A 14,370-nucleotide genomic window follows, 5' to 3' on the forward strand; every position below is an offset into this window, starting at 1 on the left:
TATCCAATCTCAGGGTTTTTTGCATTTGTCACTCTAGGGATACTACTAAAGGCATGCTTCTCTTTCCACCATTGAGAACCTCGTCCTGCCAATCTTCTTTGTCCCTCTCACTCCTTCTATGCTACATTCTTGCAACCTCGTCACTTCCAGCCTTTTATCGCTCTTCCATTTGTCTCGATCTTTCACTGTTTTCATCTGCCCAGCCACCCTTGGACCCTTCCTGACTACACAATTGAAGCTAACCCAACCTCCTTTTTAAGCTAACCCAACCTCCTTTTTATAGACTCCTTTTCGACCTGACACTCTTGCCAGGGCTTCTTACTGTTTCTGTTCTGAAGATGACTTTTACTTCCTTTCCTACAGACCAAATGCTTCATCTGTGGAATTGGCAGTGACTATTTTGATACGACACCGCATGGGTTTGAGACACACACCTTGGAAGAACACAACTTGGCAAATTACATGTGAGTATTGAATATGTGTTTTCTAAAGTCCCTGTGGTCCCGCCAGGAGTACAAAGGTCTACAGACATAGGGTTCAGACTTGCAAAGTTTCTCAACAATGGGAATTCTGATGATAAAAGACACATAGAAGTTTTTTTGGATGATCTGTTCATCTTGTGTTGTTCTCTGATTCTTATGCTATTCTGCTGTTCTTTGGTTGTCCACTGAGTGCTGATATCTCTAACTGAATTCTTTTTACACAAAGGTGTACTTCAATAGCCCGAAGTAGCTGCCATCTCAATGATTCTGATGGATACTTCTAACTTCAGATTGCTCACCTTTAGAATATTCCCAAGTGCTCATCTAGATCTGGGGAATTTCAGCAGCAGTGCTGTCATGCATAGAGAGGTGAAGTGTGTGGCTCTGCGTTGGCTCTGAACTGCCCCAGAAACAAGGGAACAGAGCCACATAAAGTGCGACTCCTGTGCGCTGTCAGTTTCTTTCTTGCCTCATGCCATTGTTGACCCAGCAGTAGGTAGCAGCCTTCAGAGAGGCCACACTGCTTATCTTTATAGCGACCCACTTCATCTGGCACTCCTTTGGGACCCATGGAGCCACAGGGGCCTCCGGTCAGATTACTGCCGGTGGGTCCAATTGCCGAACTCATCTGTCCCCTTTAAACCCACTACCAAGACTGTACCGATTCCAGTACAGACTTCTACACCAACCCCAAGATCCAAGCCGGTTCCAGTGATGCAAATGTCATCTCCACTGGCACTGAGGGTCAACCCATATGTCGGATCCAGAAATGGTGTGGGTCTGAACTTGACTATTTATTACGCTATGACATCCCAAAAACACAAATGGGTATTTAGCCTGGCTCTAACGTGCTGCCTCTGCCACGAAGCAGCTATCAGCAGAGGCTCCAATCTCTATTTGGCTTTAACACTTTCCTGTACAAGGCACATATTAGGTCCCCCATGACACCAGTGAAGAAGAGGGGCAATAGTTTACTCCCCCCCTCAGTATACTGATTTTGCCATGTACTGGGATTTACAAAATGGCACTAGACTAGACACATCCCCTTAGATGAACACTGACTTTCACATGGGCCTGCAATGGAAGAAAGTGCTTTGTTTGCAGTGATGGTCCAGAGGACAGCTGGGGTGCTGGATCTGCAGTTCTCCTCCATTGAGATGAAAACAAACATTCTAATAGAAAGTCTTCAACCAGGGCAGACGTCCCCAGAGCATTTGCTGCCTTTTAACAATGCCCTCAATGATGCCTTGAAGGCTCCAGGGTCCAAGCCTTGTTCTTGCCTGCCTTTCAGTCAGTTGACAGCCCACTCTCTGGTGATTCGGACTACCTTAATTAGCACACTTCACTGGAGAAAACCTTGTGGTACAGTCCTCTACTGGTAAGGTCAATTCCAATCCCCTACTGAGAACTCCTTCAGATAGGGAATCAAAAAGAATTGATATGTTTGGCAAGTGAATGTTCTCATTTGCAAGCCTGGTCTTTAGATCCATAATTGAAGTTTATCTGCAGGACAGGTACACTTGTACTTTCTGTGACATAACCAGTGAGATGTTGCTGGTAGTCCAGGAACACCTAAGAGGTTCTCCAGCACAGATGACACCTGATGGACAGGATCCAGCAAAGTATGTCATTCATGCAGGCTTTGATACTACTGACTGCCTTCGCAGAGCTGTTGGCACCAGTGTTGTGCTTCCAAGGCACACATGGATGAGGTTGACCAGATTATTGGGCAAAGTCCAGGCGTCTCTAATGAATATGTCTTTTGATGGGTCCAGGCTCTTTGGGTGAAAAGCAGACTGTGCCCTGGAGACATCTAAAACTAACCAAGCCACTGCACGGTCTTTGTGGTTACTGATGCCGGCAAAACATTTTCCCCATCAGTTGAAGAAATTCAGAGGCAAGTCTAGGTGGGTAGCCTACAAGTAATGTCAGCTTTCCCAACCTGTGGTACAGCAGTCCATCCAGTCCTTTAAGGACCGCAGACATGGCAACATCAGACGCAGCACAGGGCCAAAAGATGTCCAAATCCTCCGCCCCTGTTGTAACAGCTACCAAGCCCTTTAGTTTGATCTCAGCGGCTCATCTCCGGGATGTAGAAGGCAGGATTCAACATTTTCTCCCCAGCTGGAGATCCACTATGTCAGGCAAAAGGGTCTTAGACATATGATGCTTTACATCTTACACATTTGATGCTACTCACTGTACTTCCTCATCTCAAAAGAGGACGTGGGGCCTCCGGCCTAAATTTGACCACTGAATTGTTTTCTGCAGAAGGAAAAATTCAAAATGTTTATGTTGGTTCAGATCTTATCCACCATCGACCTGGGGGATTGTATGGTGTCCCTGGACTTGCTGGACGCATATTTCTACACACCGGGCCAGAAGTCCCACAGGCATTATTCAAGGTAGGTTAGGAACACTTTCAATTTGCTGTGCTTCCCTTGGCCTTACATTGTACCCCAGGGTGCTTACAAGTAATGGTGGTGTTCAAAGCCATGTCTAGAGATCGAGAATACATGTATTCTCATACCTCAACAACTGGCTGCTAAAGTGAGCTGTCAGAGGTCAGTCATGGACCACCTCTGGACAGTGGTTGAACTCTTGACATTGTGGGCTTCACCATCAGCGAGCCAAAGTCCCATCTGTGCCACACATATAGACTTTCATTCATTGGGGGTGATTCTGAATAGGGTGGCTTTAAGGCATATCCTCCACCGCAGCGAGTTCAGGACATTCAGGGTATAACTCCAATATTTCAAGATCAGGCGAGGATGGCTCTGAGCCTTCTTGGTCTCATGCATCTTCTTATCCACAACACCAAGGATATCTCTCAGGCTCTATTCAGGTCTTCAGGGAAATGGCTCAGGAACTGCTGTGTTGGCTATTGAATGCCAATCTGAGCCCCGCAGCAGGCGGCTTTTCTTTCCCTAACCAGAACTTACAGCTGTGATGGACATGTCGCTTCTGGGTTGAGCGAGTCATCTGGAGGTAGTGAAGGTCAGAGGTCTCTTACAGAACACCAGTTCCATCTAAGTCATCTGTTGCTTCTGGTGATCTGTCTGGCCCCAAAGGCCTTCAAAGGCTTTTCTGCCATCTATCAGGAGGAGGTGGTACAGGTCCTTACAGACAAAAACTGCAGCCAAATTGTACTACAAAAATGTGGGTAGAATGCGGTCCGAGATCCTACCCCAGGAGGCTCTTCGTCTCTGGAGGTGGCTTGACAACAGAACATCTTCCTGTTGACCAACCACCTAACAGTGTCCCTGAATGCTGGAGTGGAAAAAGTGAGCAGGCATTGCATGGCGGAGCTCTAGTGGCGTCTCCATCTGTAGGTGGTGCAGGGCATCTTCACACACTGAGGTGAGCCCTAGCTACATCTATTTGCAACAGTTAGAATGCCATGTGTCAGATATTTTGCACACTGGTGATTAAACCAAGGTACTTCACAGACGCAATCCTGTTGGATTTGAGCAAAGGGCTCCTGTATGCCTTCCTGCAGATAACTATCATGCCTTTAGTTCTTTAGATAAGGAAGGACTGGGCCCAATTCATACTGACTGCCCTGGACTGGGCCAGGAGTGTGGTACCCAGAGTATCTGACCCTAAGCATTTGTCCTCTGATCAGTCTTCTACTTTAGGAGGACCTCCTCAGAGAAGGGTCCTTCATCTGCATCTCCACAACTTACATCTCGAGGTGTGAAAATTTAATGGCGGTAGCTAAATGCATTTGCAGTGCCAACTTAGGCGGTGGATGTTTCCCTTGCTGCCTGATGGCCTCCCATAAAGTCCATTTCTGCTGGGTGCTTCAACAAACTAATTACCCTGTTGTGATGCTCAACACAACAATCCCCTTACAAGCCAAAATATCCAGTGTTCTTTTTTTCCCCTGTCCTTAGCCCTGCAAGGCCTGTGGAAGGCTAATAGTTGGTTCTTTCAAACAGGTCTGATAAGAAGATTACTTCGCTCATTCAGTGCTGCAATACTTCTGGTCAGATTCCACTATACAGATCCTCCACCTTTGGGGTGTACTGCTCTGGTATTTATTCTACAGGTGAGGAATCTCCGGTTAGAAGTATCCTTCAGAAGAACAAGTTACTTACCTTTACTAATACTCTTTCTGGTGGGTATGCTAACTGCAGATTCCTCACTGCCTTCCCACCTTGACGTTCTATGGAGTGACCTCTTTAACATCTAAAAAGGTCTGAATTTAGAAATTGCGACACTGCCACAAACAATTGTGCTATGCTGTGTGTTTAAGGGGGCTGAAAGGCAAAGAGACAAGAAACGGACAATGCACAGAGTGGCACTTACATGCGTCTCTGCTTTTGTCACTTCTGGGGTGATATGAAACCAACGCTTAGTTGCACCATGCCACCTGTCTGAGCACAGAAGCACTGCTCTTAAAATTTAATGGATCCAGCATTGCTGGATACAAGTTTCAAGATCCAGACTGGCACCTGTAGGTATTTGAAAGGCGTGGAATCTGGGGTTAGGGAGAGTGTCCACTAGAAAGAGCATTAATGAGGGTATGTAACTTGTTCTTTGTTACAGTGTTTTTATAGCAGAACTGCCACCATTTCCAACAGCACCTTGGAACTGCTTCTCTTTGATATGAGAATGGCATATAATATAAGGACATGGCTCCTTGCTGCCAGCGGCTGCTCCTTTAAAAAAAAAAAAAAATTATCTCCCTAAATGATAGATGACTTTATGATGATGCTCTGTTGAGTCACTGATCGATTTTATTCTTCATAAAGGATAGATTTTTGTATACGTCTGCTCTTTGGTTGCCACTGACCTCTGGATGATCCCAAGTCCTTGGTAATTGCCCACTCCAAGATGCTTTTTAAAAAATCCTAGTGTTGATTGAGCTACTGCTTGAAGTTCCTACTTGACAGTCTCACTTGAGTTTTTTAAGGTTACCCTGGCAGCTCTTTGAATGTCCTCGCTGTGTAGTTACCTCGTATCCATCTCATCAGGCATAGCTCTCACTCTCAATGCATTACTGATATTGTAATAAACCCAGTGCATGGATGATTTCTGTGTATCACTTCCACTAAATGATTGTGCAGTGGAGGAAATGTAAGTGAAGACTGCGATTTCCAATCTTACAATGAAAAGAAAATTGAAAGGCTCCGATTATGTGGTGTTAGAAATGGGGTATCAAGTTAGCAGTCAGTTTACACATGTGGTGTACACCCTGTCCAAGTAGGGACCCTCACTCTACTCAGGGTAAGGGAGATACACAGCTCAGGTAACCCCTACTCACCCCGTTGTTAGCTTGGCACAAGCAGTCAGTCTTATCTTAGAGGCAACGTGTAAAGTATTTGTACATACACACACACAATAACAGTGTAAACACCACAAAAGGACTCCACCCCAGTTTAGAAAAATATACAATATTTATCTAAAAACCACAACGACAAAAACCCTACATACACCAGAAAAGATATTACATTTTAAGGTTAAAAGAGTCTTAATCCATAAAAGTCAATGGTTGCATTGTTTTAGCACAAAATACTTGGTATGCGCCAAAAGAAAAGCCGCAGGAGAGATGATTCGTCAGAAAAGCAAGCGATGTGTTGATTCCTTACTCGCAAGTGGGGCAGTGCATTGATTCTTTTCCCACCGGGTAGGCGATGCGTCGATTCTTTCCCTGCAGGAGAATGATGCGTTGATTTTCGGACACGCAGCCACTGGTCCTTGCTGCGATGTTGAAGAGTGTGGAAAATTCCAACGTGCTGTGTGAAGGGTTCACGTTGAGAACAGGCGCTGCGTCGATCCTCCAGCCGTGAGGCAGGTGCTGCTTCAAATATTCAGCCGCAGGACGAGCGGTGCATCGATTTTTCTGATGTGCACACAGCGGTGCGTGGATTTTCCCCTGCAGGTTACCAGCAGGCTTCCAAGGGTCCAGGGACTGAATTTGGCACCACTTGGCAAGTCAGGACTCTCAGCAGAAGAGCCCAGGCACTGGTAGATGAAGTCTTTGATGTTCCTGAGACTTTTCAACAGGAGACAAGCTCAATCATAGTCCTTGGAGAAACCTCACAAGCAGGGTGTAGAAAGCAAAGTCCAGTCCTTTCACTCACAGGGCAGAAGCAGCAGCAGGCTAGCACAGCAAAGCAACTGACAGAGTGGCAGGTCCTCCACAATCATCCAGCTCTTCTCCCTGGCAGAGCCTCCTCTTGATCCAGAAGTGTTCTAAAAGTGTGGGGCCATCAGCCCAATACGTATACTCATTTCTGCCTTTGAAGCAGGCAAACTTCAAAGGAAAATCTTTGTAGAGCACAAGACCCTGCCTCTCCCTGCCCTGGCCCCAAACACACTCAAGGGGGTTGGAGTCTACTTTGTGTAAGGACAGGCACAGCCCTATTCAGGTGTAAGTGTCTGCTCCTCCCTCCACTCTAGCCCAGAAAGACTCACCAGGATATGCAGGGCACACCTCATCTCCCTCTGTGTGACTGTCTAGAGTGAATTCACAAACAGCTCAACTGTCATCCTGACCCAGACGTGTATTCCACACCCAGGCAGAGGCACGGAATGGTTAAGCAAGAAAATGCCCACTTTCTAAAAGTAGCATTTTCAAACTTACAATCTAAAAAACAACTTTACCAAAATATGTATTTTTAAATTGTGAGTTCAGAGACCCCAAACTCCAGAACTCTATTTGCTCCCAATGGGAAACAGCACTTAAATTATATTTGAAGGCAATCCCCATTTTATCCTATGGGAGAGATAGGCCTTGCAAATGAATTTGGCAGCATTTCACTATCAGGACATGTAAAACACATCAGAACATGTCCTATCTTCTAAATACACTGCGCCCTGCTCATGGGGCTGCCTTGGGTCTACCTTAGGGGTGACCTACATGTAGAAAAAGGAACGTTTGAGCCTGGCACACACAGACACTGCAGTGGCAGGTCTGAGACATGTTTACAGGGCTACTTATGTGGGTGGCACAATCAGGCCCTGTGCACACACAGTGCACTTAACTAGGGATTTAACAGTAATCAGATAAGCCGATCATGGATAAACCAATCATAATCACAATTTAGATATAGAGCATTTGCACCTTAACACTGGTCAGCAGTGGTAGAGTACCCAAAGTACCAAAACCAGCAAAAATAGATCAGAACAAAGAGGAGGAAGAAGGTGAAACATTTGGGGATAACCCTGCAAAAAGGGTTATTTCCAAAATGTGGAATCCAGTTAATGCACTTTCCTTCATGCAGCAATATGCCATAGAAACAGGACTTAGAACTCTACTACATCCTGTCCTGGAATGCAGCATCTTTAATGCTGTCTTTTTAAATAAAGTTGAACACAGTTCAAGAATACAGAAACATAAACAAATTCTTTCCGTTTGTCACTGACTTCTCTCAAACACTTTCCTCACTACGCTTGTGCGATGCCACAGATTCAAAAGTTTCCCGAATTCAGCCTGAGAACAAAGAAAAAGTATAAATGCTAGCTCATTTAAAAACCCTATTTGGACCACAGCCATACAATAACAAGCTATTGACCAAGAATAAATGCTTTAATTTATCCTATGTCTTTAAAACATCATATATTATTTTCCACCTGCTTTCTTAAAGAGTGAGAAATGATGATGTGATAATCTGAGTCTCCATAAATGTAATAACATTTTTATTTTATTTTCACTTTAAGCTTGGAAAAGCAATTTTTTGTCAAGCATTGAGGCTCTTATGTAAAATTTTGAAGTTCTTGCACCACGCATTCAGGTGCAAGCATGAATGATTTAAAACTAAGGCCCAGATTTATGGTGGCCTAGCGCCATTCCAACACCACCTTAGGGTAAAAAAAAATGTATGCTAATGTGGCGTTGGAAGGGCAAGAACGCCATATTTACAAAGTGGCACAATGCTTGCATTGCGCCACTTTGTAACCCCTTGCACTACATTATGTCTGAGCCAGGCATAATATATGCAAGGGGGGCATTCCAGCTTTTGGGGGCAGGGGGTAAAAATGGCACAAAGGAATCTATGAGATTCCTTTGCACTTTTTTTATCAGCATTTTTTAACGCCTGCTAAGTGCAGGCGTTAAAAAGAGGCTCCCATTGTGTTCAATGGGCCTCTGGATGCTTTGCCGAACAGCATCAAAAATGTTGACTCTAGTCCTGCAAAGCACCGGACTAGCGTAAAAAAGTATGACGCTAGTCCCCCTGACTACTGCCATGGTGCATTGTATTTTAAATACGGCGCACACATGGTAGCGTTAGGGAGGACACTAAGGGGCGCAACAAAAGTGGCGCTGCATTAGGTGCAGCGCCACTTTTCTTAAATCTGGGCCCAAATTTTGCAAATGTAGACACAACATAGGATGTCTTTTAATCGCCTTCCCATAACAAATACCTTTGCTGCTATAGCCTCGCTTGGTCAGTGAGCTCTAAACATATCAACATTGATTCCAGCCTCTTTCATGACACACTTGACCCACTTTGCTCTGGTAGCCCTCCTCACAGGTCTGAAAGGCTTTATATATGAAATAAAAAGTTGATCTGCACTACACGACTCACGTCTCTCTTGTTCTCTCCCCATAATCAGTAAATTTCATCACACACTATTGTAGTTGATCCCAAAAATGGGTACGCTGCCATTCTTGACCAAGTCTTCGGCTTCGTAGTTATATTATACAGTACCCTATTTGGAGTATAAAACCTAGTAGACAAATTGAAAGCCTTCACATGCAAAATGTTCCTAAAAGAAATTAAGCACAACATAATTGCTAGTTTCCATGCGACTATTTTATAGTTAACCCTCCATTGCAGGGAAAGTTTCAATACACGTGGTACCAACCTCACATCCCATGGAATATCTAGCTTTTGGAGGTCTCTGAAAACGAATACTCTTCAAATGTGCAAACCAAATCCTTCCTTTCAACTAAAACACCATCTTCTCGACAATGACATGCTGTAACAGTAAAGTATTTGAATTTGCTTTGTCACCCTCGAAGCAAAAACCTCTATAACCAAAGGGTGCCCTCCTCGCTTTCACCTTCAGAAATACTTCTCTGTCCAACTGTCACTGGCTCCAACCTTAATACTTTGAATTCCAATCTGCCTGTAAATTCATTTCCCCATCACATGCTCTGCCCTTATAGATTTTTTTCATACTTTATTTTAAATTTACATCACACATACAGCTTAATATGGGATGGAGACATTGACATGGCTACGAATACAATTATACAGGCTACATGGAGTGCAAGGAAAGAAAACTGTGCTGTTTAGAGTCAGGGTGACTGGACTTTCGGTAGCAGACACATTTCCATATTAAATACATTTTATACCACAATATGCTTCTTTACAACAAACCAGGCCCCACCGCACCCGCAGAAGACCGGTCTTACAGCGAGAACCTTTGAAATCAAGTTTAGAAAGACACGTTGCACATGCACGGCTGCAAAGCGATACGCCAATAACATCTGAGGAGAGAGGCATACTGACTCCATCACTCATCCACTCCACCATTAGCAGTCTCCTTCGCTGGCTCTTCTACCTCAACGCCAGTCAGTTGAGCCTGATATGGTCCGCAAGTATCTCTGGGGGCGGCTTTGAGGCAGGAGCAGTTCTCTGTAAGTGTCTGACTGTGTTACAGGAGGCGATATCCGCATGCCACCTCCTCAAGGTCGGGAACGGACCACGGGCCCAGTGCAGTGCCACATATCTCCTCACAAGCAGCAAGCTAATGGCCACCAGTCACCTAACGGCACCCTGCACGTGCCTGTCATGCCCCAGCATCGCCAGCAAAGGAGCAGGCTCCAGTGTCTCACCAGTGATAGCCTCTAGCTCCCTGGACACAGCCCTCCAGAACTCCTGCACTCCAGGACAAAACCAAGCAAGATGCCCAAATCCTATCAACACCTAGCTGCAACGTGGGCAGCCCACACTGTCATGCAATCAATATCTCAGTGTGTGTTGCTCTCTATAGTAGCAGAATAGAGTGAGGATAGTGGTTCTATTGCTGCGCTCCCGATTCCTAAGCAGTGTCTGGCGTAACGTATGTGGGGTTGCAGCATCACGCTCCAAACACAGATGCGGCAAGTCAAGTAGGCTGTGGATCCAATAATGTGAAAACATACACGGTGCCGCCCTGTAATAGGTTTCCAGATCAGAGGCATTAAGCCCCCCTATATCATAAATTAGGGTCAGGCTTCCCCGCACACCGGCAGCTGCTTTCAGGCCCATGCCGGAGAGATCATGAGGGCCCAAAGATTATCTAACACTGGTCGGGGTAATAGCATCGGGATGGTCAGAAACAGGAATAAGAATCGAGATAACACCACCATTTTCATAATTGCTATGGCCCCAGCGAGCGACAATGGCAATCTAATCCAGTGATCTACCTCTTCGGAATGCTTCTGTAATGCTTTGCCGTATTTGTCAAGCATCACAACTGCCGGGTGTGTGTGCTCTTGTATCCCTAGGTAACGTACCTAGTCCGTCAACAACTTCAGGGGGTAATCTAATTGCATCTGGGTAGTGGTGGGGCTGAACGGGAATATTATTGACTTGTCCTAGTTTACGCAAAGCCAGGAGTGTCTCCCGAGCCGCCCCACCTCACGCCGCCCTTGAGTGAGATTATGTACACGAATGCGTGTACCAAATACACCAAAATACGTACACCTAAACGATCAAATTGTAACCTGGGAATCGTAAACCCCCATATGCATGATACTACTGTAGCGCACAAGCCAGAGGCTCAGCCACAAGGGCATATCACAATGGAGACGGGGCATCCCTGTCTGGTACCCCTTGTGATATCATTGGGAGTGGTGATGATGCTGTTAACCGGTATTTGGGCGGTCGAGTGTATAGCGAGCACTGTTACTAGCTGTAAAAAGATGCTGCCCACCCCTGTGCGTCTCAGGACTGCGAGCATGAATACCCCATTCGACTGAGACAAATGCTTTTTCTACATCAAGAAATACTGCTGCTGTGTGCACCTCAGGATCTAAATGCTGAATCGCGCTGAACAACATACAGAGATTGAATGTTAAGCTGTGCCCAGGGATAAAACTGGCCTGCTCCAGGTCCACCGCCCCACCAAGCAATGGGGCCAATCGATTGGCCAGTATTTTCACATAGAGTTTAGTGTAGACATTCAGCAGCGACAGCAGCCTATAAGATGAACAATTATCTGGCAGCTTGCTCGGCTCCAGAACAGTAACCAGCAGAGCCTTGCATATTGTGGGGGCATACTACTGGCTTCAACCATTTCTTCATAAAGAGTGATCAGATAGGGAATAAGTAGGTCCTGATAGGCCTTGTAGAAGGCCACCGTAAACCCATCACTGCCTGTTGCCTTCCCAGACACCATTTTTTTTAATGCAGCACGTACGTCCTCTGGGCACAGTGGGGCCATGAGGTGTTCCCTTTGTTCCACAGTATGCCATTTCATGGCAATGTATGCGAGGTAGTCCGTGGCGGCATTATCACTGTAAGTCGCGACTTATACAGGTCATCATAATATCTACAGACACCTGCTCAGGAGTGCACAGCGGTAGCCCCTGCTGGTCCTGCGCTTTTAAAATCGTGTCAGCCTCTGGACAACCAACACCCCTTAAGTAGACTTTGTAGGTTTCCCACACTGTTGTGAACTTAGCCACTGAGCCAGCGTTGGTGGAGAAAAACTCAATCACCTGCGCTAGTTCCTCTCGAAATGCCGTGTCCAGCAATGAATACAGGGGTTAAGCTCTATCAAAATGCGGGCGGTCGTGGAGCGTGCAGTACTAGTTCCAACAGAACCGGTGAGTGGTCAGAATATGTACGCAGCAATGGCTCACATCGTTGGACATGGGAAGCCTACCTCCACAACAGAAGCCAATAGTCTATGCAGGTATGAATGCTGTGCACGCTTGAATAGTGGGTGTACCCTTACCCTGTGGGGCAAACAGTCCCTCTAGCGCTATCTCCGCAAGGGCTCTAGCCACCGCAGAGGGCTGCTCAGGTGGTCCCCTGGATTTATTGAGATCTGGACACAGCATGCAATTAAAATCACTGCCACAAATTCGGGGCAGGTCACCCCATTATACCAGCTGAGCATTAAGGGAGTGATAAAACCGTGGATCGTCATAGTTGAGCCCATATACTTCAACTAATAAGACTGCTAGGTCATACTTGTGGCAATGTGCCACCACAAATCTGCCCCCCGGATCTATGCATACTTCCTGTAGCTGGACACCCGACCCTCTGAGCACCCAGATCAGAACGTCCCTGGCATGTACTGAAACCTGCTGCACACCAAAGTCCCTGCATTCTACGTTGTGTCAACACTCCACTCCCCGGTGCTAAATGGGTTTCTTGCAGTATTGCAATATCCAGTCTGTGCCTCTGGAGCTAAGCCACCACTTTATGTATCTTTCTGCAGTCATTCAGTCCCCTGACATTCCACATGATAAACCGTACAAGTGAGTAGCCTAGAAGTCCAGATGCTGCATGTCTCCCGTCATATGCCACCAATTTCACACATCTTGCCACATCTGACCAGGAATCATTTGAGGCTTGCAGCTACTGCCAGCACTTAATAGCAGCTGCAGAAAACAATACACAATATCACTGCCGGCAGCCGGTTTCCTCTCCTGCACGATTCGCCGTGCCCAGCAGCTGCGGAATTGCAGCCACTCTCCTCAGATGGTCTCCCGCCTCTCAGCCACCATGTCTGCCAGAGGGGACCCCGACATATGGCCTCAAACAGTGCACAGCAGAGTCTCAGGAGCCGTGTTCCATCCCATGCTAGCCACCGGGCCCTGCCTTCCCAGTTGCCGAGCACTTAGCGGGCCACACTCAGGGACCGGTCTGCATCAGTGGTCTTAGCAGGGTGAACCATAGCCGCGGGAAGGCTCTCTCATGCGAGGAACTAGCAGTCTCCCATACACTGTTTCTCAGTGCGGAGGCCCAGCCACGGTGCAGGCCCAGCCAATACGGGTTGCTGAAAATCCTTCTTTGCCCCAAATATCGATGCACCTGGCTTCACTAAGTTCTGCAGGTGACCGCCTCTGGGATTAGTGTTGTTAAGGCACCAGGCTCATGAAGGATTATTAAATGGGTGAAGGAGCACAGCTAAATGGTGGCCTTCTTCGAGCTCGGCAAGCTCCGCCCCTCTGCTCTGCCCTCATAGGTAAGATCCAGGCAATTATGTTGAAAGCCCTTGGTCAAACCAGCTAGTTTCTTCACTATTGTTCCCCCCCATTCAGTTCATATATTAACCCGCTGAGACATTGGCTATTCTCAGAAGTGACTTGAGAGTACTAGTTCCCAAACTCCTTATTGCAAAGGAACCTGCCAGGCAGCTGGTGTGACGACTGTGATCCTCCTTGGTCCACCTACCACCTGTTGACATGAGACCACTCATGGCATCCCATTCTTGCTGACTCTATCTAGTCTCCAAAAATTGCTTTGCCATTCCAGGCCTCCATATTCCTTTTCCACTATAAAAATCTCTTCTCCTCCCTGTGCCCTGTGGATTCAACCTGACATAATGAGGATACCACTGGCCTTTGAGAAGATAGTGAGCCTTTAATTTCTGTAGAGAGCAACACAGCAAAGGACCTGGGAAGATAGCCTGCAGTTTTGAAGACAGCAGTCAGGCAAAATCTTGCGACAGTACCTCCCCTCTGCTCATTAACTTCCTCAGTTCCTTTCTTACCTGTCAAATTTTCTCTGATGGGAGGCTTAACATGGGTCAATCAAACAAATCAATCAAGGATTTGTAGAGCGCGGGTAATCACCCATATGGTCTCAAGGCACCGTATTTGGGCGTGCTGCCCGGTCGAAGAGCCAGGTCTTGAGGTCCTTCCTGAATTCCTTCAGTGATGCGGCCTGCCTGAGCTTGAGAGGTAGTGTGCTCACTGTCCGGGCTGCTAGGT

At 46.5% G+C, this 14,370-nt stretch overlaps 1 protein-coding gene across 8 annotated transcripts in view; it reads left to right on the forward strand.

Moving 5' to 3' along the window:
- The window catches only part of RYR1 (ryanodine receptor 1), a 1,068,376-nt gene that overhangs the window by 1,043,492 nt on the left and 10,514 nt on the right, over window positions 1-14,370 (forward strand). For all 8 annotated transcript variants that reach the window (XM_069206982.1, XM_069206985.1, XM_069206986.1 and 5 more), the window contains one exon: window positions 364-464. In XM_069206982.1, coding sequence (XP_069063083.1) covers window positions 364-464 — 101 coding nt within the window. The remainder of the gene's footprint in view (window positions 1-363; window positions 465-14,370) is intronic.

The sequence above is a fragment of the Pleurodeles waltl genome, chromosome 9 (assembly GCF_031143425.1).
Source record: "Pleurodeles waltl isolate 20211129_DDA chromosome 9, aPleWal1.hap1.20221129, whole genome shotgun sequence".
Taxonomy (NCBI): domain Eukaryota; kingdom Metazoa; phylum Chordata; class Amphibia; order Caudata; family Salamandridae; genus Pleurodeles; species Pleurodeles waltl.